Consider the following 23474-nt stretch of genomic DNA (forward strand, 5'->3'; position numbering starts at 1 on the left):
GTCCTGATCTATGAATCTTAGACTCTAGGTGTAAAAAATATGTTTGTTTGGTCACAAGAAATGTCAAAATATAATTACTTTAATACTTTCATTGTAAAAAAAAATGCCATGCAAATTTAACACTGGCATGGCCTAAATCGCACATGAATTGTCAAATAAGTGCAACATGATTTTTCTTTAAAAGTGCTAAATTCTTATCCCTCGTTAACAAGTGTTTTTAAAACACATTATCATGCAGTCAAACAGCCCTTAACTGTTAGTGTTTATATGCCTCGATATTCAGTAGAATCATGTCATAAAGTCACATATCTGCTTTTCTTCTCGTGAGTTCGTCCATAGAGGAGGTTTCTGATTTGTTGTACACCACACTGCCTGAGAAATAACTGACTGAGGAATTAAATGAAGCCAGAAAAATGCATTTTAAAGCATCCAAGGAGCCTCGATTGTCCTACACTTCACCCTGGCGTCCTCCTTGTAAGAGCATTTTATCAAACTCCCCACGGGCTATCTAGCTGTAGGACATTGGGGCATTGGGACCACCATGCATGGCTGGGTCAGGTATTTTTGTTTTGTAGATGCATTACCTGAGAGTTGCTTTCAGCTATGAGCAGCCTCACAGATAAGAGCCGGGAACATATGAGGACAGGGTCCAGTGGGTCTGATAGGCCAAAGATGAAGAGCGGCACTGGGTAGTTAAGAGCAGAGAATATGAGCTCATGCTGCACTCAATGGCTCCAAACTGATAAAAGTGGCCAGTCTTTGGAGTTAAACAGATAGATAAGCATGAGAAGGGAGCGTGGTGATGGGTGTTGGGAGGGAGGGGGGGGTAATCCACTATCCCTGGGGACCCGACCTGTCCCCCTCCCTCCCTATCTCTTTCCTCACTTCTACACACTTGGTGATATTTCACAAGATGTCACGGGGCTCAAATTGAAAATCCCTTGATGAATCAATATTTACTGCAGCAGCTAAATGAATAGTAATAAGTCACAAGAGTCCAGCAGCAGCCCGGGCCCCTCTGTCTCACCAAATCTGGATTACACAAATGAACCCTATCACCAAGACGCACAAAAGAAAGGGAGATAAGGACAAAGTGCTTAATTATTAAAGGCTCTCAATATATACCCAACTAAAGACGACTAACCAAGTCACCCAAATGATCAAAAACACACGTTTCACAGAGAGAGCTCTTTTGGGATTTTCTGCTTTCTGAAAGAATCAAAGAATGTAAAAAGTTAAAGGGTAATTAGACAAAGTGTAACGTGGAGACATTCATGTGAAGACAGTTGTGTTGTCCTTGCTTGTACTGTGCTGGAAGTTCATGTAAAAAGCAGGATACACTGCACGCAAGATGCCGCATGTATGCTTGTTCACAGTATGCTCTTCACTCACGTTTCGGGATGCTGCTTGTGGTGTAGATTCTTAACTTGTTTACAAGGAAGGTAAAGGGGAATGCTAGAAATCCAAACTTAAACAGCCTACACTGTGACTCAATACATCACAGAGACCGAGACAGAGAAGGAGACAGAGAACGAGAGAAAATCTGCAACAACTTCATTTTTTTACAACCGTATACATCTAAAAAACAGAGATAAGTTGAAAACGGGACACATTTCCTTTAAAAGTGTTGTTGTTTAATTCTGGATAATCCACAATCTTTACTGTAGACTCAAACTTTGAATTTCTGGCAAAGAAATATTTCCACAAAATATTTTACTAAGGTCATACTAGGTCTGAGAGTACATAAACTGGACTTAAGGTAACAACATAAAACACCTGTGGAGTAGGATCCTGCTCTCTAAAATGTTCACAACGTTGTCACATTTTTACGGATTAACACATCTATTTATAATTCAAAAACAAATAACGACAGATGTATTGATTATTAAATAACCGCACTGCAACTGCTCAAGTTTTTTCAAAACAATTTAGGGATTCTTATATCAGATGTTTTTTGCGTCACTTATATTTTCAGCATGGCTTAGTTTGGTTTGTGTGTGTGTTTATCAGGACAAGACTGCATCAAACACACAAAGCAGCATCTTTTTCTATCTTTTTCCTGATGGCCAAGACACAAAAAACATGAACTTCACATCCCTCAACCAACTAATGAACTCAAGACCAACTACAAGATCAGCTCTGTGTGTCACCTGGGTTAAATAAACGCGAGTGAGGTTTGATTTCACATCCTGCTGCTGAAATGATTACTTGATGATCGCTTGAGGTGTAACTCGATGTTCCATCATATTACAGCAAGAACTCCACGACGACAACTTTGATTATTGTTCAATCATTTCAGACATTTCTCAAGATAAAACATGTTATCACTTTGTGAAGATGTCCTGCTTTTCCCCGTCTTATAACACTATGAAGTGAATTATTCACAAAACAAACAACCTGAAGTTTTCGCTTTGGCCTTTTTGTGTAACTGTGATGCCCTTGTCTGATGACAAGATCTGATGACATATGCTTTGGGGATATTGTCATGAAAAGGCAGCTCGCTCCATGCTTTCCCTTGCAACTTGTTACCTGTGACAGCCGACCGAGCTGCTTAAACTTCATTGTGTAATCATGACTCATCGGTGTAGTATAACTCCAGAAACAAAGTGAGAATGAAAGACAAATAAGTGGACTGAAAGAAGAGGATGGAGATGGACCAATGAACCCTTCCTCTGTGTGTGTGTGTGTGTGTGTGTGTGTGTGTGTGTCTGGAGTGAGAAGCTTTCCCTGCTGGTGGAATTAATGTGAGGAGCACAGTGGTGTAAATGGTTTATTCTCTGGGTTATCTACTGTGTAAAAATGAGCACCATAAATTCCCGACCTCTTCCACTCATGCTGCACATGACTGTGGCATAAAAGACGGGGCGCTGCTCTGCACTGGAGAATATTAGCCACTGAGACACATTAAACCCAGACCTGGAGAACTGTGTGTGTGTCTGTGTGTATGTGTGTGTTTATTTGAATTTGGTGATGTGGAGTACCTAGCAGACTGGATCCTCTTGGTTCTCCACGAAAGCGCAGGGTTGTAGTGAAGTGTGTTGATGGTGCTGGAGCCCGGGCGGGTCACCATCTTGTATTGTGTCCTGAACACACGCTGAGCTGAAGGGTTTCGGTGCCAGGAGGAGGAGGCGGCGGCAAGACCTGAGGGGAGCAGAGTTCGATTAGCGTGAGCGTCTGCAAATATTCAGTAATAACAGCAACAGTTAAACATCCAGTCAGTATTAGAACAAATCCACATGTTCCCATTCTTCTTAATGCATGAAACTTTGCATGCACACACACACATACACTCACGAGTCTGCGTGAGGACTCTGGCAGGTGTGCTCTTTAATAAGCCTCACATATAAAAATGAGAGGGAATAACAAAGGCAGAATTTTTATGAGCCTAATAAATCACATCCTCTGTCTCTTTCCTCGCTGCCTTCATCCCTCCTGCCTGCCCTCCCTCCCTCCTTCTCACTATAAGTCTCATTCGTTATATCATTTCACAGATCCATCAGAGTAGAGGCGTAAGAGTACAGAAATCGGAATAGAAAAAAAAGAGAGGACTAAGTGCTTTTATTTATTTATTTATTTATCTAGCTGTGTATCCATCACCATGTTTTATGATGGCCCGCGTCCGCTGACACACTCGCACAAAGAGGTGGATTTGCATCGAGAGTCGTGCAAGACTTTGTTCAGGATCAAACTTTACATCAGGCGGGAGCGTCTCTGATGAGGTCGGGCATGTTGGGGAAAAAAGGAAAAAGTTTGGGGCAATTAAATCTCTTCAGAAGAAGAAGAAGTAAAATTGTAATTTTCTAAGTTGTCATCCTTATCAATTATATCTTGATCTGAGCCAAGTAGAAATAATTTTTTCATCAAATTAAATAAAAGCTTTTCAGGGATTCTATAATGAGTTAATGTGTCACAAGCTGGAAGATGTACTTAACGAAAAGGTAAAAAAAAGCTTCCACTACTAAAGCCCAAAATATCTAATACACCATAAATCAGCTTTACACCACCGTCATTTGAATTATTCTACCCAAAAAAAGCTGCCTTGCATGTCATTATCTGCGCTCCCTCCTCCCCATCCAGTCATTCACTGAGGTGGTCAGTGACAACACTCTGTCTTCCTAATGAGTGAAGAAAAGACAGAGTGTAGAGAAGTGTGAAAGAGGGATAACAAATGAGTTTATACCCGCTGAGAGGAGCTCATTCCCCATCACCTCTTTCTCAAGTCTTTAATTGCCAATTGTCAGAATTGTTGCCGTTTTAATTAGCATCCAATAACAAACCGTGACCACGAGGGCCGTGGTGACAAACAATAAAATGATTCGATTACCACTTCTACACATTCCAGCTTCTCCTTCTCCGCTCCTCCCCCTCACTCTACCTCCCCCCCAGGCGCTGGTTTCATTTGTCAGCCGGGATGCAGCTCTGGATCAGCTGGAGAATTCATCTCAGACAAACATTTACCGTGAAACAAATCACTGCGAGCTAGGCCGCCACTGGAATACTGACTCCAAGCTGAGGACACAGAAACCCACCTGACTGCTGCTTCCTGTTAAATGAACACTACAAGAAACAATTACATGGGAATAAAAATGTTCTATACGTACTAACCATATCTGTACCACTCTTGTTAGGTAGTATGTGCGCAATAAAACTGGATCACGATACCTGCAAGAAACCTCCCTTTCCTGCATAACAGTGTAAAGGTATGCTAACAAGTTAATGAGAGAGAGAGAGAGAGAGAGAGAGAGAGAGAGAGAGAGAGAGAGAGAGAGAGAGAGAGAGAGAGAGAGAGAGAGAGAGAGAGAGAGTATCGGTGGAGGTGGGTAAGAGGTTTGTACAGGATTAGTTGCTCGGCTTGTAGTCACTTTTTCTCCCACAATCCATCTGTATTGCAGTCAGAGCTATTTGGGTGTCCTGGCAGATGACAAATAGGGCTTGTCAAAGGTGTTGCCATGATTCCCACTCTCCACCCTCACGGACCCCCCTCACACGCTCCCCCCAGCATCTCTAACCTGCACCTCAATCTGCCCTTGCTCCAACATCATGACAACCGCCTTGTCCACAACACTGTCACACAGCTGTTCCACCCCGGCTAGCGTTTAATGACATCTATAGTGAGCCGTATTGTTAGTGTGTATTCTTGTAGTGCGTGTGCGTGTGTGTGTATGTGTGTCAGCAGCGATGGATGGACGCTGTTGCTCTGATTGTAAACCACTGCAGGTTGTGTTGGTTGAGTGGCTCTGGGAGCAATGGGGTCTCAATCTTCTGCTATAGACCCATGACCAATGAGCATGGGAACGCACACACTCGCTCACATACACACACACCTGGGGTCTCAATCTTCCCTTAATAGACCTTTGACAGTGGCCTGCCTTGCAGTGTGGGGGGAGCGAGCACGGTGGCACACAGTGAGGCCGCAGAGACACCGTTTGTGAGCGCATGCAGCTCGCACACCATCCATCTATCTCCCTGTGACTCACTGCTGTGAATCTAGAGATAATCTACTCTAGACTCCCCCCACGCTGAACACATCCCTCCTTTACGGGCAGCCTGCCTTCCAGCAACAGAACCAGAGGAGAGGGCTGGTTCAAACTACCTTCTCACTCTCGTGGAATCTATCAACACAGATTAGCCTTTTTTAGAACAGGATTTAAGCAAATAAAGTTCCAGAGATTTATGCCTCCATGAGCAAAAAGACTACTAAAGATCAAACCTATACATGAATCACTGCAATCTGCAAAATCAGTATTAAACCATACGAAATGATGCAACACAATGCGATTCATTATGATACTATGTGGTTCAGGACGATACAATATGATACAATGTTATTCAATGTGATACGATACGAAACAATGTGATAAGACATGATACAATACGATACGAAACAAAGCCATTCAATAAAATACAATACGATGTGATTCAATACGATACAATACGATGTGATTCAATACGATACAATACGATGTGATTCAATACGATACGATATGAAACGATGTAATTAGAAATGACACAATACGATACGAAACAACGTGATTCAATACGATACAAGAAGATGTGATTTGATACAAAACAACATTAAGCAATTCCATATGATACAATACGATACGATGCAATTCAATACAATACAATAGGATATGCTTCCATTCAATACGATACAATACTATGCGACTCAATACAATACATTACGATATAAGATTCAATTCGATACAATAGGGTGTAATAAGATTCAAAATGAAATCATAAAAAAAGGAGCAAAAAAAAAGGCAAAACTTTAAAACAAGTTTGGCAGCGTCTTCAGTAATGGTGCCCAATGAAGCAATTTAGGCATCGGCCACGTGACAGATCAGCATGCAACAATTTAGGGCCACAACAAAAAGGTATTTTCATCATCATCATCATCATCTTTGGGGACTTGTGCAAAAAGCTTTATATATTTAATCCAAATCTAAAATATGTCTTCTGTCATTTTACTAAAGAATGGAAACCTGCAAACATTGAATTTGTAGAGGATCGTCAGTATTTTTAAATCAGTGCTCTATTTTAAAATCTGAAATGACTAGGGATGCAGGATAGTGGGTTTTTGCTGATATTGGATATGCCATGACCATTGTGACAATTTGTTTCAGAAACAGACATAAAACATGATGATTATATGCTAAATGGTTAATGTTAATTGTAAAATACTTCCCTGCAGCTGACATGTTTAAGCCAGTGGTTGGTGAGCCTAAGCGTCATTGCATGTATATAATTAATCCATAATCATATCGGCATAAATGTTAATGTCTGCCAATATCAAGAATTCCCTTTTAAGCCATTTTCTGCATACACCATAGACTGTATAATAAATAGACGCTGTATCCGTGATGTCACCCATCTGAAGCACTGCTTTGAAGCCTATCTTTGGTGGGTGCCATATTGGAAATGCTGAACTCAACCTAAAGAGAGTTTTAGAATAGTTCCAGTGGATGACTTAAACCAGCAGCCAAAAAAAGGCTATGATGCTGCAACATAATCCTGCATGGGAAATGTGGCCCATCAAAAAACCTCCACATAGAGAAGCAAATTATTACTGCAAATGTCTGACACCTCATGGAAGGGATCTTAAAAAAAGAAAGGTTAAAAGGGGCTTGTAGGTCTAAAACCCTCTAAATTTAAGTTTGGAAACCAACCTTTCAAACTGAAAGTAAACTTCTCTTTTATCCTCTCTGTGATATAACAAGTATGATCCTCTTCTCTAAGTCCAACTGAGGACTCCACTCAAAGTAGTGACATATCACTAATGTAGATGCTGCTCTATCAGCGAATTCTCCATCACATAAGTGGATCTGGAGGTGTTTAGCTGGAGTCACATCCCTAAGATGACTGAGCCTGGTCTCTGTGATACGGACCAGACTTTAGGTAAAGTTGTGTGCTGCTAAAGATCCTCTCTATCTGTCTTCCCTCAGCCCTCTGACTGGGGCTACTGACAGGCCACAGCACCGCACCCCCCGTCCTCCATCCTCTTAAGGGATCCCCCCAGTGATCCCCCTCTCCGTACCTGACGGCTAATTCAGTGAACAGCGGTCTCCGTCTGCCCCCTCCCTGGGACGAGTCGATGGATAATAAATCTTATTATTGACAGTGCCTGTTCCCCCTGCCATCCATGTCCCACGTCCCCTGGGGCTCATCTTCTGACTCCCACTGCTCCAGCGCTCTTACAGAAGACAGCGGTGCCATGCTAACATCAGACTTAACAAGGGAGTTACCGCAGTTTAATAACCCTCTGTGAGCCAGTGCGGTTATGATAATATGTTCTCTGCTTGTCTGACATCCAGCAGCACTTTCTGACAGACTACCAAGAGTTGTCAACAGAGTTTGATTCTCCTCCCTGCCAATAGAGAAGTGCGTTCCAAGGTCTTAAAATTACTGTATCCTGTAACTTATCTGAGTGTATCATGTAGTCCTAGAGTACAACATGTGTAATAGTATATTGATACAAGTATATGTACAAGGTTAGTGGGTTCACTGCTGCAGGATGTGGATCCGTTTAAAATTCCTGACCTGCTGTCAGAGCCCAGATTTATGTTTGAGTGTGCCTAATGTGTCATGTAGTGGTTTGATAGCTATGCAACTAGTGTATATATGGATCACTTTGTCTGGATTACATCGCAAGAAAGTAGCTGCTGACATTTAAAAGTGCAACCGAAAAAGAAAGTATGTCATTATTTGTCAATATTTATATCTGCCAGTTTTGTCTGGTTTCAGTGTCAGTGTTGGTGACAGGTCATAGAACAAAAAGCACAAAGGTCAGAGAGGCTCAGAAAGACTGAACACTATAACTAACATGTTTTCTGTCTGTCAAACAGAGCAGCTTCGCTTCCAAAAACATGATCGAGGTACCTCTCTGCCTCTATAGCTCTGTACTTGAAAGGCTCTGTGGTTGTGTAGTGAATGAAAAACGTGCATAATCTGATATACTTTCAAAATACAGTAGTTAAAGAGCAACGTGCACATGTTTTTAAATCCTTTAAGTAAATCTGCATGGGGTGTCTTGATTCATACCCATTGACTAAAAACAGATCTGCCCCAAGAGAACCAAGTTACCGTAAAAGCAACGACAGACAGATGGCTCGACATTAATCAATCACTCTTCACTTCTGTTCCGTGTCACGACCAAATTAACACCTGCCTGCAAGTTAGACGCCTGAGAATAAACAGTATTATATTTAAGAAAGTATTTCTGTATGTAGGAGTAGCTACGCTTTTTTAGAGAGGTGCTCGGGGGGCTCCATTAGTGTGTACGCAGAAGAAGAGTTGACATGGACTGACAGGCTGATGGCTGTGTGGGGGCCACATACTGACACAGGAGGCCCCTGGTGCGTGCCCTCAGCTGTCAGGCACTTTGGTGGTGATGTCACCACAGAGAGGCGTGTTCAGTGGGGAGGGGGGGAGTGTGTTTTGGGAAGGAGCTGGGTGGTGGTGGTGATGATGGAGGAAGGGAGGGAGGGCGAGGGGGAGCCACTGGCTTGTGGCCTCGTCCATCATCGCAGTGGAGCCATCAGCTGTAACATATACCAGCTGACCCGGGGAACCTTAGGCCGGCCCGGGAGGGGAGGGGAATTCTTCTAATCAGCCGCAAGCACAAGGAAATAAAAACTGAAATATTTGTTGGGTGGTTGTTGTTGTTGTTGCTATGATTATCAATCCCACTTTTTAATAAACAGAACTATCATACCACTAAAAATACAAAGGCTACCCGGCACATGAGAACATTTTAAATAGAAATAACAAGTTGGCGTACACCAAAGAAGGATTGAAATAACAAACAGGTGTAGAAGACTAAAAAAAAGAAAAATTAAAAGAAGATGACCAGAAGTCCAGAAAAATGTTTTCAGGAGTGACGTGGACTCGTGGAGCATCTATTATGTTATAATTTAGTGTCATTATAGTTTACACATGGATTTAAAAATGGCTGCTTTACAGATGAAGGCCACACGTTCCATTTAATGAATTCATTCCTGTGACTATGGCTTTGAGATTGAACTAATAAAGTTAGATTATGATTCTATATATTTTTAAAAAACAATAGCATCTTAAGCAGTAGTAGTATTAGTACTATTATCACATGTTAAGAGCACATCCCATGTCTAAGTACTTTTCCAATTGTTGAATGATATACAAGGAGACCTGACAACATCCTTGATGAATAATTAAATGATAATGGCCCCTGTGCATGCTTTTCCACAGTAGCCATATGCTCTTATAGCCGTAAAGCACATCAATAACGTAAATAAGACATGATGAAAACATGCATTTCCTTTGAACTCAACCTTGACCCTGACCCCAACCCTGAGAGCTGACAAAGTCTTCTGTGGCGATCAGAACTCTGTCAGGTTTCCATTCATAAAGAACATTTCATGTCTGTCGCCTGACGTGCGTGTCACACACAGTGTCGTGTCAGGTCAAAGGGATGACTGTGGCTGTCAATCAGCAGATCCCATTAGACGCATCAAGAGGAAGAGCCTGGGGCTTTGTCCACTTAAGGCCTGCCATTATTACATATGTTACACGTGCATCTGTTTGTGAGGTGAGCATGTGTAGGTGTGTGTGAGTGTGTTTTTAAGAGTTAAAGCATGAGGGGGGTAAACGTGTCTCACAGAACATTTTCCAAGTGTGACTGGGGCACCTGAAGGTTAAGTGAGTGCATCCCTAAAGGGAAACACAAGATTCATCCAGGGATGTGAACCTCTGCCCTCAACGATACGACACGCCAAGTCCCTGGAGCAAGTGAGCACATCCAGGAGGGAGACTTGACAGCACCCTTGATGTTGTTGATGTTGTCTTGCAAATTAAGGAGGGGAAAGAGACCACCATGGGACGGAGACTTGACAGCACCCTTGATGTTGTTGATGTTTTCTTGCAAATTAAGGTAGGGAAAGAGACCATCATTGGTCTGGGGAAAGTCTTTTTTCTGTCTATATTTTCAGATTTTTGCAGTGATATTGCCAGTGTTCAGTACAAGATGGCTGGTTTTGTCGGAACAGAACCAACTTTTACAGCAGGGGTTTCCAAACCTTTTAGCCCGCAACCCCCTAAACATAGGTGCCAAAGACTTTTGACCCCCACTGTCCCTCTAAGGGATTAAATGTTGCTTCATACTGAGTTTAGCTGGTCTGCAGAAAAGTAGCCTACCTACAAACATGTGGCTTTTTTTTCCAGTGCTGTTATGATTTAACGTGCTGCTACTGATGCTTTTGTTAATTAACTGTTAACTTACACTAACCCTAACTATAGGAGCCATCTGGCAACAAACAAAAGCAGAAAAAGAATGGAATTTTTGTATTTGCAATGTTTAATTTTAAATTTGATAAATATTTTTGTTGATATTTTACAATAAAAGTTAAAATACGCAATTTTAGATTACTTTACAAAGAATAATTCTGGAAGACATCTCGCAATCCCACATCAGTTTTTTGCGACATCCCAGGGGGGCCCAACCCACACTTTGGAACCCCGTTTTATAGGACCTGATAATGGTAAATCAGTTTGTTACTTGGACCTACAATGTGTTAGTTACTGAGTGATGGATGTTGGACACATGCAGGGTCCTGCAGCAGGACTGTACGTCACTCACCACACATATGCACAAGCAGGGAACAGAGGTGGCTCAGAGGTGTAGATTTAAACCAGGACTGAGGTTCTAGTTGCAGATGCCAGCACGGTAAGCATCCATCATGCTGCTGATTCTTTTGGGCCAGTGAGTGATGGGCCCAAGTTAGCCAGTCAAACACCACCACCCCTCAACTTCTGTTTCAGCTACTGAGTGAGAGACAAGGAGGTGATGTACACACCCGCTGGGAGACACAGAAGTATCGCATGAGTGGGAGAGTGTTAGGGGAGGAGGGAAGTCAAGCATTACTTGGGAAGACAGTGGGTGGGGGGCCTTTAAACAAAACCACAAAGACCAGCAGAGGTCTGGCTCATTACGAATACTAAAGTGTTCTCTGGATTCAACTCCTTCCAGCTTCACAGATTAGCTTTGCAAGGCGACGTCACAACTTCCTTTACTCAAGAAAAATCTCTTTTAATCTCAAGATAAAATTATTAGTCAGCCGATAAATCATGATTAAGGTCTTTTTTCAAGCTAGGTCGGCACACAAACAGGACACTGTGCTTAATGTAGTAGTTTGTTGCCATATTCTACATGTTCGCCTCCTGAGGACAAAATTCAAACAATGATTGCCGTTCAGTGATTTATGCAAGCAACAAACCCCGACCACGAGAATTGAAGCCAATGCGAAAGTGTTAGAAACTGCAGTTTCTTGAGTGCCCCCTTGAGGCTGGCTCCGGAAGTACCGGAAACCACATACACACCAATTCAAAAAAGCCGATCTTTACAGCAGAAACCAACACGTTTACAGTCTCGTACAAAAACGAGTATAGTCTGGATAAGTCATTTCTTGATCGTTACACACTGTTCGGGGGGTGAATTTTTTCGTAACGCTATTAAGATTACGAGTTTTCCATTATGACAGACACACCTGACTTGACTGACAGGCGGGAACACTGTAGCTGTTGGCTAGGAGGCTCAAAGCCCGTCTCTGTACCTCACACTAACTCGACAGCAGTTAGGTTGTGTTGCGCGTATCAAATTTGGCTCTCGTCGACAATTGGCCTCAAAACAGCGCTTCAGAAACAGACGGATGACGTCACGGATACTACGTCCATTATTTATACAGTCTATGGTCTAATGGCATGATGAATGAGAGTATATTTTCTGAAATGCGGTAATTTTAGCCAAAGTAACTGTTTTAATCACATACCGACTTCACCGCAACATGATAGTTCAGTTATAACTGTTAGATGTAGACGGAAGCTCAAGACAGTTGCAAAGTTGCTCTCTTTTCTAATACAATACCAAAAATGATTGCTGTCTCTTAATGGCTCATTTGTTTCAATTTGTTTGCCTCTTTAATTCTGACTGGCTCACTCCTTCTCTTCTTATTACCAAGCAATTCCAAATCTGTTGTGCAGATCCTGACTGTGTTGAGACTTTAATCCCTCCTATTTTTAGACATGTCTGAAATCTGTCCCACTCCGTTTTTGACAACAGCATTTGGATAATAAATCCTGGAGTAACTGTAAAGGTTTGTGTGTCCAATAATATATGGAGTATAAGTTTACACATGCCTCTTGGCAGTAACACTGATATTTGACCTTTGAGTCTGGGTGTAATGAAGAGGGCTTGTTCAAATAACTACAGAACTTGTGTCTGAAGGTTCACTTTGGCGCTGGGCCATGGTCAGCTCAGTAACGGGGGGGGGGGGCTTGACATGGCACAGCATTTACCCAGGTGGAAAGTGAAGGTTCAGGGGGTAAAGTTCAGGAGGAAGAAAGGGGACAACGGCGTGATGAGGGACAGTCAGGTTTCTTGTCAGCATTGGTGCTAATTTGGTAAGGGCAGGGGGCCAAGGCTCCCACACACCCCTGTCTGGTCCTTTAAAAGAGCAGCAGGTGGTCTGAAGAAAACAGGCTCAAATAAACAAACTTCAACTATTCTCCATCTTTTCTTCTTTTCTTCTTTAAGTCTTTCCAGTCATATCTCTTAATCTCTGTAATTACTCAGTGATACAAGTCTACATGTGTGTCCTTAGCTTTATCTGCCCTTCTCTTGTGCAGCACTCTGGCCAACCCACCCGCTGCCCCCTCATTCCATGGCGGCACTCTGGGTGCAGCTGCCAGGACCTAATTGGTCCCTTTGGGCCGAGGAAGAGCTGGCAGCAGTTTGCTAAAATGCTGATGGCAACCAGCAGGAGCGGGCATCTGCTTGGAGCTCAGACGCCGCTGCGGAACCGCTGGCACAGTGTGCTCACAAACACACACTGGTGGATATGTACCAATAAAGGTCCTTCAAAGTCATAGCAGCTAAAAGCCCCAGCTCAAAGCCATGAGACCAAAAAGAGTCAGGTCATTCACTAAATGAAGCCATAGCAATAATACGTCTTAGGTCTAAAGTACTTCAGTCAAAGTTTACGAGCACCCTAAAAAAAGTTCTCTGAAGTTCAAACTGTAGATGCGTCATGGAACTGTGATTACGCGCATAAGTTATGCAATCCCGTCAGCGTGGTAATTCAACACACGTTACTCCAAACTGGCATTTATCTGGACAAACTCATTAAAGTGAGAATGCACTGACAGACAAGCCTGTATGTGACAGGAGGAGTGAAGGAATAGCTGTGAGGTAATCAGTTCAAAAATAGGCCGGGGGTCATGAACCTTGAGGACACAACCTAAACTGTAAGAGTGCAGATATGTTTGAAATTATCACGTGCACTCGTACACACATGGATGGATGCATGCATGGAGGCATTAGAAGGACTGCTGGACTCTATCAGGAGGCAGATCTACATTTTCTGTGCAAGACGAGATAGGGACCATTTACTTTCATTTTGGTACTGATACCAACGATATTTGAGTGTGATGTTTTTTATGAGTTTTATAGTACCTGCATGTTTTATTTAGAAGTTGTATGAAAAATACACACTGGGCGATACTTTTGCTGCCTTCAAATAGAACTCATAAAGTGTGAGTGGCTTGGCGTTCAAGTGGTAACACTGTCGCTAGGCAAAGGCTACATGTATTATATTTCAAATGTTTTTATTGGATTTTTTCAATCAATTACAAGTTATACATTACGCAAAACATTTGCAACCCACCCACCCCACCCCCCTGGGAGACTGGCCAACAAACCAAGAGTAAAAAAGGATAAATAACCAATTACATGAGTCGATAACAGCAAAATAATAACAAATATAATAATAGAGATAGTGAAAATAATGATATACATACATGCACACACATATATAAAATGAATCACAGAAGGAAATTAAGCAAAATACAAGACAAAACGTACTAAAATACAAAAACAAAATAAAAATAAATACAATTTACTAAAAAGTCAGGATTCTACAGCAATTCTGCGTGATTATGGTCAGCTGCTACAGGCTTTAAATTACAGTTCATGTAGTATAAACGTTATTATAATAGTCCAGGAATGGTTTCCATATTTTATGGAATTTATTAACTGAACCCTGAGTGGTGTATCTGAGCTTTTCCAGCTTCAAATGGCTCATTACCTCCTCAACCCATCGGCTGTGCATAGGGGACGAGCTAGATTTCCAATTAAATAGAATTAGACGTCTTGCCAAAAGTGACGAGAAGGCAACAGCGTGGACCTGAGCTTGTGTGAGATTCAGATCTCTCTGAGCAACGCCAAAAACTGCCAAAGTTGGCTCTGGGTCTATGGCTCTGTCACACATGTACGAAAGTGTTTCAAAGACCTTAGCCCAGAATTGCCTCAGATTTGGGCAAGTCCAAAATGAGTGGATAAGGGTCGCTGGATCTCGGTTGCACCGTTGACAGGTTGGGTCAGATTCTGGATAAATTTGGGCAAGCCTACTCTTAGACAGATGCAATCTATGAAATACTTTAAATTGGATCACACTATGTCTGACACATATTGAGGTTTTGTGGATCATTGCAATAGACGATTTCCAGATTTCATCTGAGATCTTCTCGCCAAAGTCATCCTCCCATTTTGACTTAAGGTGATCTAAGGAGGGTGAGGCCACTGACAGTAGAGTATCATAAATCTGAGATATGGAATTGTATTCATCAGGGGCTTTATGAATACAGTCCTCCAACCAGTTGGAAGGAGTTTGAGAAGGGAATGAAGTAAAGTTTTTTTTAACAAAGTCTCTGATTTGGAGATACCTAAAGAAGTGATGTTGTGGAATGCCAAATTTTCTGACAATCTGGGTAAATGACATGAAAATATTGTCTTTGAACAGGTCTGTCACCTTGCTCAGGCCATATCTGGACCACTGCTGAAATGCATTGTCCAACATTGAGGGTGCAAACAGTGGGTTATTGGTAAATGGCATACTGGGGAATGGTTGTCTTAGTCCAAAGTTTGTCCTGCACTGTGTCCAAATTTTTAAGGAGCCCTTAATTACAGGGTTTCCTGCAACCTTCATATTGATAGGTAGAGGAGCACAAACCAAGGATCCTAAGTTCACCGGGCCACTAATGCTCCTTTCCATGTTTGCCCACTCCAAACCGCTCTCATCCTCCGGTACTGAAATCCAGTGAGCTATCTTTTGTGTGTTGGCTGCACAGTAGTAGAAGATAATATTTGGAAGACCAAATCCCCCTTCCTCCTTGCGACGTTGAAGGAATATCTTCTTTATTCTAGGGGTAGTTTTATTCCACAGAAAAGTGTTAATATTCTTATCTAATTCCTTAAAAAAAGCCCTGGATAGAAAAATGGGTATTGTCTGAAATAAAAATAAAAATCTAGGCACAATTGACATTTTTACAGTGTTAATTCTCCCTGCTAAGGATATGGGGAGGGCGCACCAGCGTTGAAGGTCCGATTTAGCCTTATCAAGAGCAGGTTTAAAATTACTTTTAAAGAGGTCGCAATATTTTCTAGTAACGGTTACTCCAAGATAGGTAAAATTGTCACTGTTTATTTTGAATGGGTAAAGCTCAAATGACATTTGCTGTGCTTGATCATTAACAGGGAAGAGAAGGCTTTTTGCAAAGTTTATCTTATAACCAGATATTTCCCCAAATAGTGATATAATGCTCATTAGAGTTGGAATAGAGACATCTGGGTTAGAAAGATACAATAAAAGGTCATCTGCGTAGAGTGCCAATTTGTGTACCTGCTCTCCTCTTGTAATGCCGTAGACATGTTCCGAATTTCTTATAGTAGCTGCCAAGGGCTCAATGGCAATATTGAACAGAAAAGGGGAGAGGGGGCATCCCTGTCTAGTTCCCCTGTTTAAACGGAAATATTGAGATAACACACCATTGGTGCGAACAGCTGCATGAGGTGATGTGTACAATACTCTTATCCATGAACAGAAGGAGGTGCCAAATCCAAACTTTTCCAACACTTTAAATAAATATTCATATTCTATCCTATCAAATGCTTTATGGGCATCTAGGGCGATCAAAACTTCAGCCGTAGTTGTTGCTTTTGGAGAATAAATAATGTTGTATGTGCGACGAAGATTGCCATATAGTTGCCTTCCAGAGATAAAACCAGATTGATCTGGGTGTATTATCTTTTGGATGACTGTATCCAGTCTGGTTGCTAACAACTTAGTCAAGATCTTATAGTCAACCCCCAGCAGACTTATTGGTCTATAATTTTCGCATTTTAGTGGATCTTTGCCTTTCTTTAAAATGACTGAAATCGTTGCCTCTGTCATTGTGGGGGGCAGAGAACCTCGCTGTATTGCCTCAGCAAATACATCATTTAGCAGAGGGGAAAGTTTGGCTGAATATTTTTTATAAAATTCGGCAAAGGCTACATGAATGCCAAAAGTTAAATTGTTGTCCTCCTTGCTTTATAAGAAAGGCTAACATTACCTTTTTTTTCTCTTATATGCTGAAATGCTGTGTGGAGAAACAAACCAAAAGACAACAAAATTAAAGATCTAGATTAACACTTGTCATGGCTCCTCTTGGTCCTGTATGTGGCTTAAGTTGATCAAACCACGTTGCACAAGCTGCGCTCTCACTAATGTCCTCCAACTACAGACCTTATAATTTACTTAAGCAGCATTTTGACAGAGAGTTCCGGGTCCAAAACTACTTTCCCCGGAACTAAAAGGTTCCTCTGCCCCAATTGTTGGCTGCGTTTCGACCGTGGGCTGAAGTCCCAGGTAGAATGTGCAAATCAATCCAGTGACATATGAAGAAAAAAAAATATATGAAATAATATTTTGAAATCTTAATAAATAACTAAACTAGTATGCATTACCAGGAACTCCCTCTGTGTTTCAACAACTGTGTTAACTCCACAAACACCGTTTCGTTCAACCGAAAGTCCCAGGACCTTTGAAAAGTACTAACTCCAAAGCAGAGGCTTTTCAGGGAGAGATTAACTATCCCTGAACTAAATTTAGACCCTGGTTCCTCTGGTCGAAACGCATGTAGTTCAGGGGTAAAGTCCCTAGTTCCGGGGTAAAGTTCCTGCGGTCGAAAAACGCCTTTAATGTAATGTATTTGAGAGAAACTGGAGTCCACTGGCTCCACCATTTCTGGCAACGTCACCAGACACGTCACAACTAACATCGTGAATGCGTTCAGCGGGGGGCATTCATATGGTAATTTCTCATGAACACGGTAAACAAGGCTCCATTTGAAGGCACTGTTTATCCAGCACAAATCATAATTTAGATGATGAATCTAAGACTTAATAGACAGCTGAAAGAACAGCTCCAAAACAGATGTTTCCCTGCTACTTGCATTGTTCTCTTATGACACATATGTAGAATCTATGTCCAAAAAACATTAGAATTATTATTTATGATTGTCAAGATAAAAATAAAACTGACTTGTGGGTTTTCTCTTCATTACAGGCTCACTTTTAATCATCTGTACGTTAGATTTTTTTTCTGTTAATGGCAGCTATTTAGCAATCTGTCCAGCATTACTCTCATTGAACACGACGGTCAATGATATCAGCAAGCGTCTCCACTGAGACAGAGTGAAGTATTTAACAGCTAAGCCCCTCAAAGACAGGACACAAATTAACCACATGCGCCACAGGCACACACATGTGGCTCACACACATGTACACACACAGAAGCCCCCCCAGACAGGAGACAAATTAACCACTTCCCACCGAGCGATTCACAGGGGAGCAGGGGACAGTAAACGGCAAATGATCAATATCGCTTTCTTCAGCAGCGCCCACACAATATCAGCCGCACACATGTGGACACGTTTAATACATTTCAGTACACACAAACAGAAGCATGAGTCCAGGGGGTAGATTATCAATCCTGTGTGTAATGTCAAATACAAGGCCCAAATGAGGACAGTTACATCCTGATACTCTGGTGTGAGTACGGAAATCTCAGAGCTCATTATCCTCTAGTCCCCGACGGACATGTATCATTCTTAACCCCACCTCTCCTTTCCTTTCTTTAACTCCTCTTTAACTCTGAAGCTACAATGACAGGAGACAAACTAGCTATTTCCCCCAGAGCAACTCACCGGGGACAGCAGAAAATGAACTGCCCCGGATCAATACTGTACTTTCTCTCTCACAAGCCATCTCTGCTCTCCTCCACAGACACAAAGAGTCCCCCTCACTAGCTCCTGAAGAAGACACTTTAAGTTTGAGGAGGAATTCCAAAAAGATAAATAACAATGGAGGGGCTGGCATGCATTATCTAGCAAAGCTGAATAAATACTGTGCACACGGTTTAAAGACCGCAAGCAAAAATCCAAGATCCAGGTGCAGATGCAGGTAACCGGTGTAAGAGTTTTCATGTATGTTGCATTCATGGTGCAGCCAGGCTATTTGTCATACTCTGGTTAAGGTCAACCTGCTTACATGCAGCTTTGATGCACTGCAACTCAATACTGTTACTTCCATGAATAAACCAATTTAAAAGGAGCAACATGCCTTCGAATAAAAAAATCCACACGCAGAAGTAAAGAGTCACAGAAACATTAAACACACGATATGGACTTAAAATGAGCAGTGTGTCTGAATTCATCACAGGGGTCACGATGACACTGTTACACACAGTGCTGCCCCTCAAAATTGTGGCCTTATTTAATGAATATTTTTAATTCGAAAATTCTGTTGCCCTTTTCTCCTCATTTCGTGTTTCTTAATTGGAAATAGCAGGAATGTGATTACCTGTCGTCTCCTATTTGCTCCGAACACTATTTGTACCTTGGTCCGAATTTATTTTATGCTCAAAGGCTTCTGATCTAACGTCTACTTTTTGGACCTGAAGGTGCTTTATGGTAGGGATGGGTAATGATTTTTTGAATATTTGAATATTCATTCACTTAGTATAAATCAAAGAGTTACTTTGAATATTTCCCATTTTAAAAGTACAATTTCTTAACGTTTTACCGGTGCCTGGTTGTTAAACAAAATTCCCGCCACACGGTGGCTATAGAGCATCTTACAGCTGTTTTCTAACCGCATTAAGTAACAAAAGAAGAAGAATGCTTACTGCCTTTAATAGCAAAAGAAGAACAAAATATTAGCGACAGTCGCAGTGATTGTAAACATGCACGCGTCACAGAAACACCGACATGAAGATCGAGACAGAGGCTGTCAGCGCTCGCTTCTAGCAGCACCTCATCCTACTGCTGGTTAACACAACTGCCACATAAACGGGCCGTTAACGGGACAGGTGTGTGTGTTGGTTGTGTGGGGTGTACGGGGTGTGGGCGTGAGGGGAGGGGATTATTCGAATAATCGTCGAATAGAAGCCAATGATTATCGAATAGCATTTTGTCTTGAAATGCCCATCCCTACTTTATGGTGCTATAAACTTCATACAATGGAATTAATGTTGGACTAATGTTGTGTTCAGGGACTATTGTGTTGTTTGTTGTCTATGTTGTTGTATTTTGCGGAATGGGTTTTATTTGTTATCATTTGTTTTGTGTTGGGCCCCCCACCTGGCATGTCCTTTTCATGTGTCATTATTTTTCTGTAGCATTTTTCTGCATTTGTTGGATTGGCATGTGTTTCCTTAAGTATGAAAAAAATCGAAATCAAATCAAGTATTGTGTGTATTTATTAAGCTGTGTTTGATATGAACTCAGTATTTAAAACCCATATTTCAAATATTAAAGGGAAATGAAGCAACAATAAATAGATCGGGGATTGGGACGCAACTCTCTGCAAAGTAGCAACATTTGTCAGTAGTGTCTGGTACCTTTAGGAAGAGCAATGTAACGTCTCTTTATGGTTTGAAAAAAAAGCATCTCAGCTGAACCAAAAAGTCTATCTCTAAAGTAATCCTCTCTGTAAAGTTTTCAGACACCTAGAATCAGGCTCTTCACCTTTAAGGTTACACTGTGGTCAGTACTGCTGAGTGAAGTAATCTACCAGAGCTGTTGAGGAAGTATTTTTCTTACCCATAATGCCATTTGGACTCTGACATATGTGAGATGTGAATGGATATGAGCATGTAAGCCTCAGAGTGAGCGTTACATTAAGGTGTCAGGTTGTGGTGACAGTGATGTGAAGAGGGGCAGGACTTCACAAGTTGCTCAGGTTGCTGAGCCAGCAGTAAACATGTGTAGAGCCCCCTCTGCAGCTCTCCAGCAGGAGCGCAGCAGTAAGATCTGTTGGTGCGCACACACACACACACACACACACACACACACACACACACACACACACACACACACACACACACACACACACACACACACACACACACACACACACACACACACACACAAAGACACACAGACACACAGAAGTGTCCACGTACAGGTGTGTGTTTCAGTGTGCTCGTGTGTAAGTCCTGGATCTGGCTGTACAACCTGACCCACTAACAGGTGAGTATAAATAGTGCTGACCTCTGGTTCAAGGTTTTTCTGCCAAGTCTGTGCTGGCAAAAGAAGACGTGATGGAATCAAGACCAGTGGCGGCCTTCACTGACCAGTCAGTGCCGCAGCCAGCAGTGGTCTACTGATAGGGTACTTTGTAACCATGCTGCCTCCTCACCTCTTTCCTCCTCCTGTGACCCAGAAATGGATCCCCCATCCTGCACGATGGAGGAGCTTTCAACCCCTTAAATGTACCAAAGAGGAGCAAGTAGGGGACCACAGGTGTGTTCCACAAGGAAGTTTTTATCATGTGGTGTGATGGACACTTAAAATACTGTTCTGTGTGTGTCAAATCATTCTGTATAATGATACTGTAAAGCTTAAATATTGTTTTTAATACACCTTCAGAAACCAATGGTGTCCCAGTTAGGGTCAGAAACTATCGCTTAGTGTCAATAAAGGTTCCATGTATCATGCTGGTTTATTGTTGGTGCAAGTCAAGGTAAAGCAGACTGGGACAGAAAATGGACAATGTCATTCTATGTTGAAAAATTAACGAAATGTGCACTCTAACTGGTTCTTCTGACACACTGGGAATCATTCCTGCTGTTGTTTCCACCACCGTCATCAACTGGCAACTTCCTTTGTGCATGAACTACTAAAAATCACTTTTTCAGGGGCTATTGTTCAAGGTTGTATATTTCCAAGAAATGCAGATTAGTGCAAAATACTTTCTTCCCCTACAATCAATCATCAATCAATCAATCAATATTTATTTATATAGTGCAAAATCACAAGATATGTTACCACAAGGCGCTTTAAAACAGAGCAAGTCTAGACCATACTCGATGTAAAACTATTAACAAAGACACAAAACTAAGACAGGATAAAATCCAGTCCCATCTTACTGGCAGGACTGTGCGATCCGTCTCATTTAGCAAGTTACAGCGAGGCAAGGACAATCTTTCTTTCAACAGGAAGAAACCTCAAGCAGAACCAGACTCATGTTAGGCAGCCATCTGCCTTGACTGAACTCAAAACACTTTTATGATGCCTCAAAAAATATACAATTTGTGACTTTCAAGGAATTGTATTGTCTCCAAATCTCTCTCTCTCTCTCTCTCTCTCTCTCTCACACTCTCTCTCTCTCTCTCACTCTCACTCTCACTCTCACTCTCACTCACTCACTCACTCACTCACTCACTCACTCACTCACTCACTCACTCACTCACTCACTCACTCACTCACTCACTCACTCACCAAGATCAGTCTTGTACAGCCAGGGGGAGTATTTCCCCTCCGACAGCCAAGCTAGGTCAAAACCTGAACTACGATGGTCTTTTGCTGCTGGTCCAGGGCAGAGCATGGAGCACTCAGGCTCTTTTCTGTGCTTGGACTGGAGTATGAGATCTACTCCGGCTGCTACTCGCAGGAGAGCGAGTGTTGCCATCCTCATAGAGATAGCCCTTGGAGCGCTTAAAACAGGCAAACATTTTTTTCTGCTTTTCTTGTGGCGATTGCGACATTTTTTTCCTTCCTCAGTCCGTCAGGTAGCGTAGCCTACTCGTTTGTGTGCGCATCGAGGCGGAACTCTACCATGCGCGATACAAAGAGCAGATGAGCATAGTAGACGCGCGACCATGTAAAGACAGAAATGACATCCCGTCATGTAAGTAAGATAAATAACATAAGGCTATTTAGTCTGTTTAATAAAAGAACAAGGTATAGACCTGATCTTTAAGAGAGATAACCTTGAATTACTTCTGCTGTGATCTGGCGCTATATAGAAAATCAAATTAACTGAATTTCCAGGAGGGGGGGGGGGGGGGGGGGGGGGGGGGGGGGCTGCTGTTGGGGGGTGTCCGTTGGTACTAAAGCTGCTGGAGACGAACCACAGCCTCCAGCATCGCACTACCAAAACAGTCACATCACCACCACCACCACCACAACTGCCATCACCACTAATGCAAACTCTCTGCAAGTAAAGGTTTGGACCCACAGTGCTTCTCTTAATCGTAGGAGGTGTTTTAATTGAGAATGAGGGAGGAAGTGAGCCACTTAATGCTGCCATGATTGTACATGTGACGGATACACACAGATAAGACAAACACACTTCCTCCAACTATACGCAGGGTTGAAGACTCAATTACTCTGCTTCTGTTCAGAGCAAATCTCACTAATTAAATAGGTTAATCATTAATTATTCAGCCTGTGAGAGAGACCCTTGATGAGGGGGAGGGGGGGAAAGAGGGGACTGAAGGGGGTTATGGAGGGGGCTGCTGTGTTCCTCACAGGCTATAAAACAATCCACACCCAGCAAGGCTAATCAATAGAGCCCTGCTGGAATTAACAGTTATCTTAAAGCCCTTTAACAAGAGTGTGTAGACTGACAAACACAAACAGGCATCCATTATTAAATACACAAACACAACCAGGGTCCTGAGGAAGAGGAGGAGAGGGACACGGGAAAACACTGAGGGTTTGAGAGTGAAGGTTGGTGGGAAAGGGTTTTGAGGAAGCTGGAGGGGCTGAATCAGTGTTAATTTTGGCAGCTATTTTAGATTTAGTCTTAGTCTTTAGACAAAAATGCCTGTTAGTTTTAG

At 42.2% G+C, this 23474-nt stretch overlaps 1 protein-coding gene across 1 annotated transcript in view; it reads right to left on the bottom strand.

Moving 5' to 3' along the window:
- Window positions 1-23474, bottom strand: part of zc3h3 (zinc finger CCCH-type containing 3) — a 63839-nt gene that overhangs the window by 23842 nt on the left and 16523 nt on the right. The window contains 1 exon segment of the mRNA XM_034708447.1: window positions 2982-3141. Coding sequence (XP_034564338.1) covers window positions 2982-3141 — 160 coding nt within the window.

Source organism: Notolabrus celidotus, chromosome 2, assembly GCF_009762535.1.
Source record: "Notolabrus celidotus isolate fNotCel1 chromosome 2, fNotCel1.pri, whole genome shotgun sequence".
Lineage (NCBI taxonomy): Eukaryota > Metazoa > Chordata > Actinopteri > Labriformes > Labridae > Notolabrus > Notolabrus celidotus.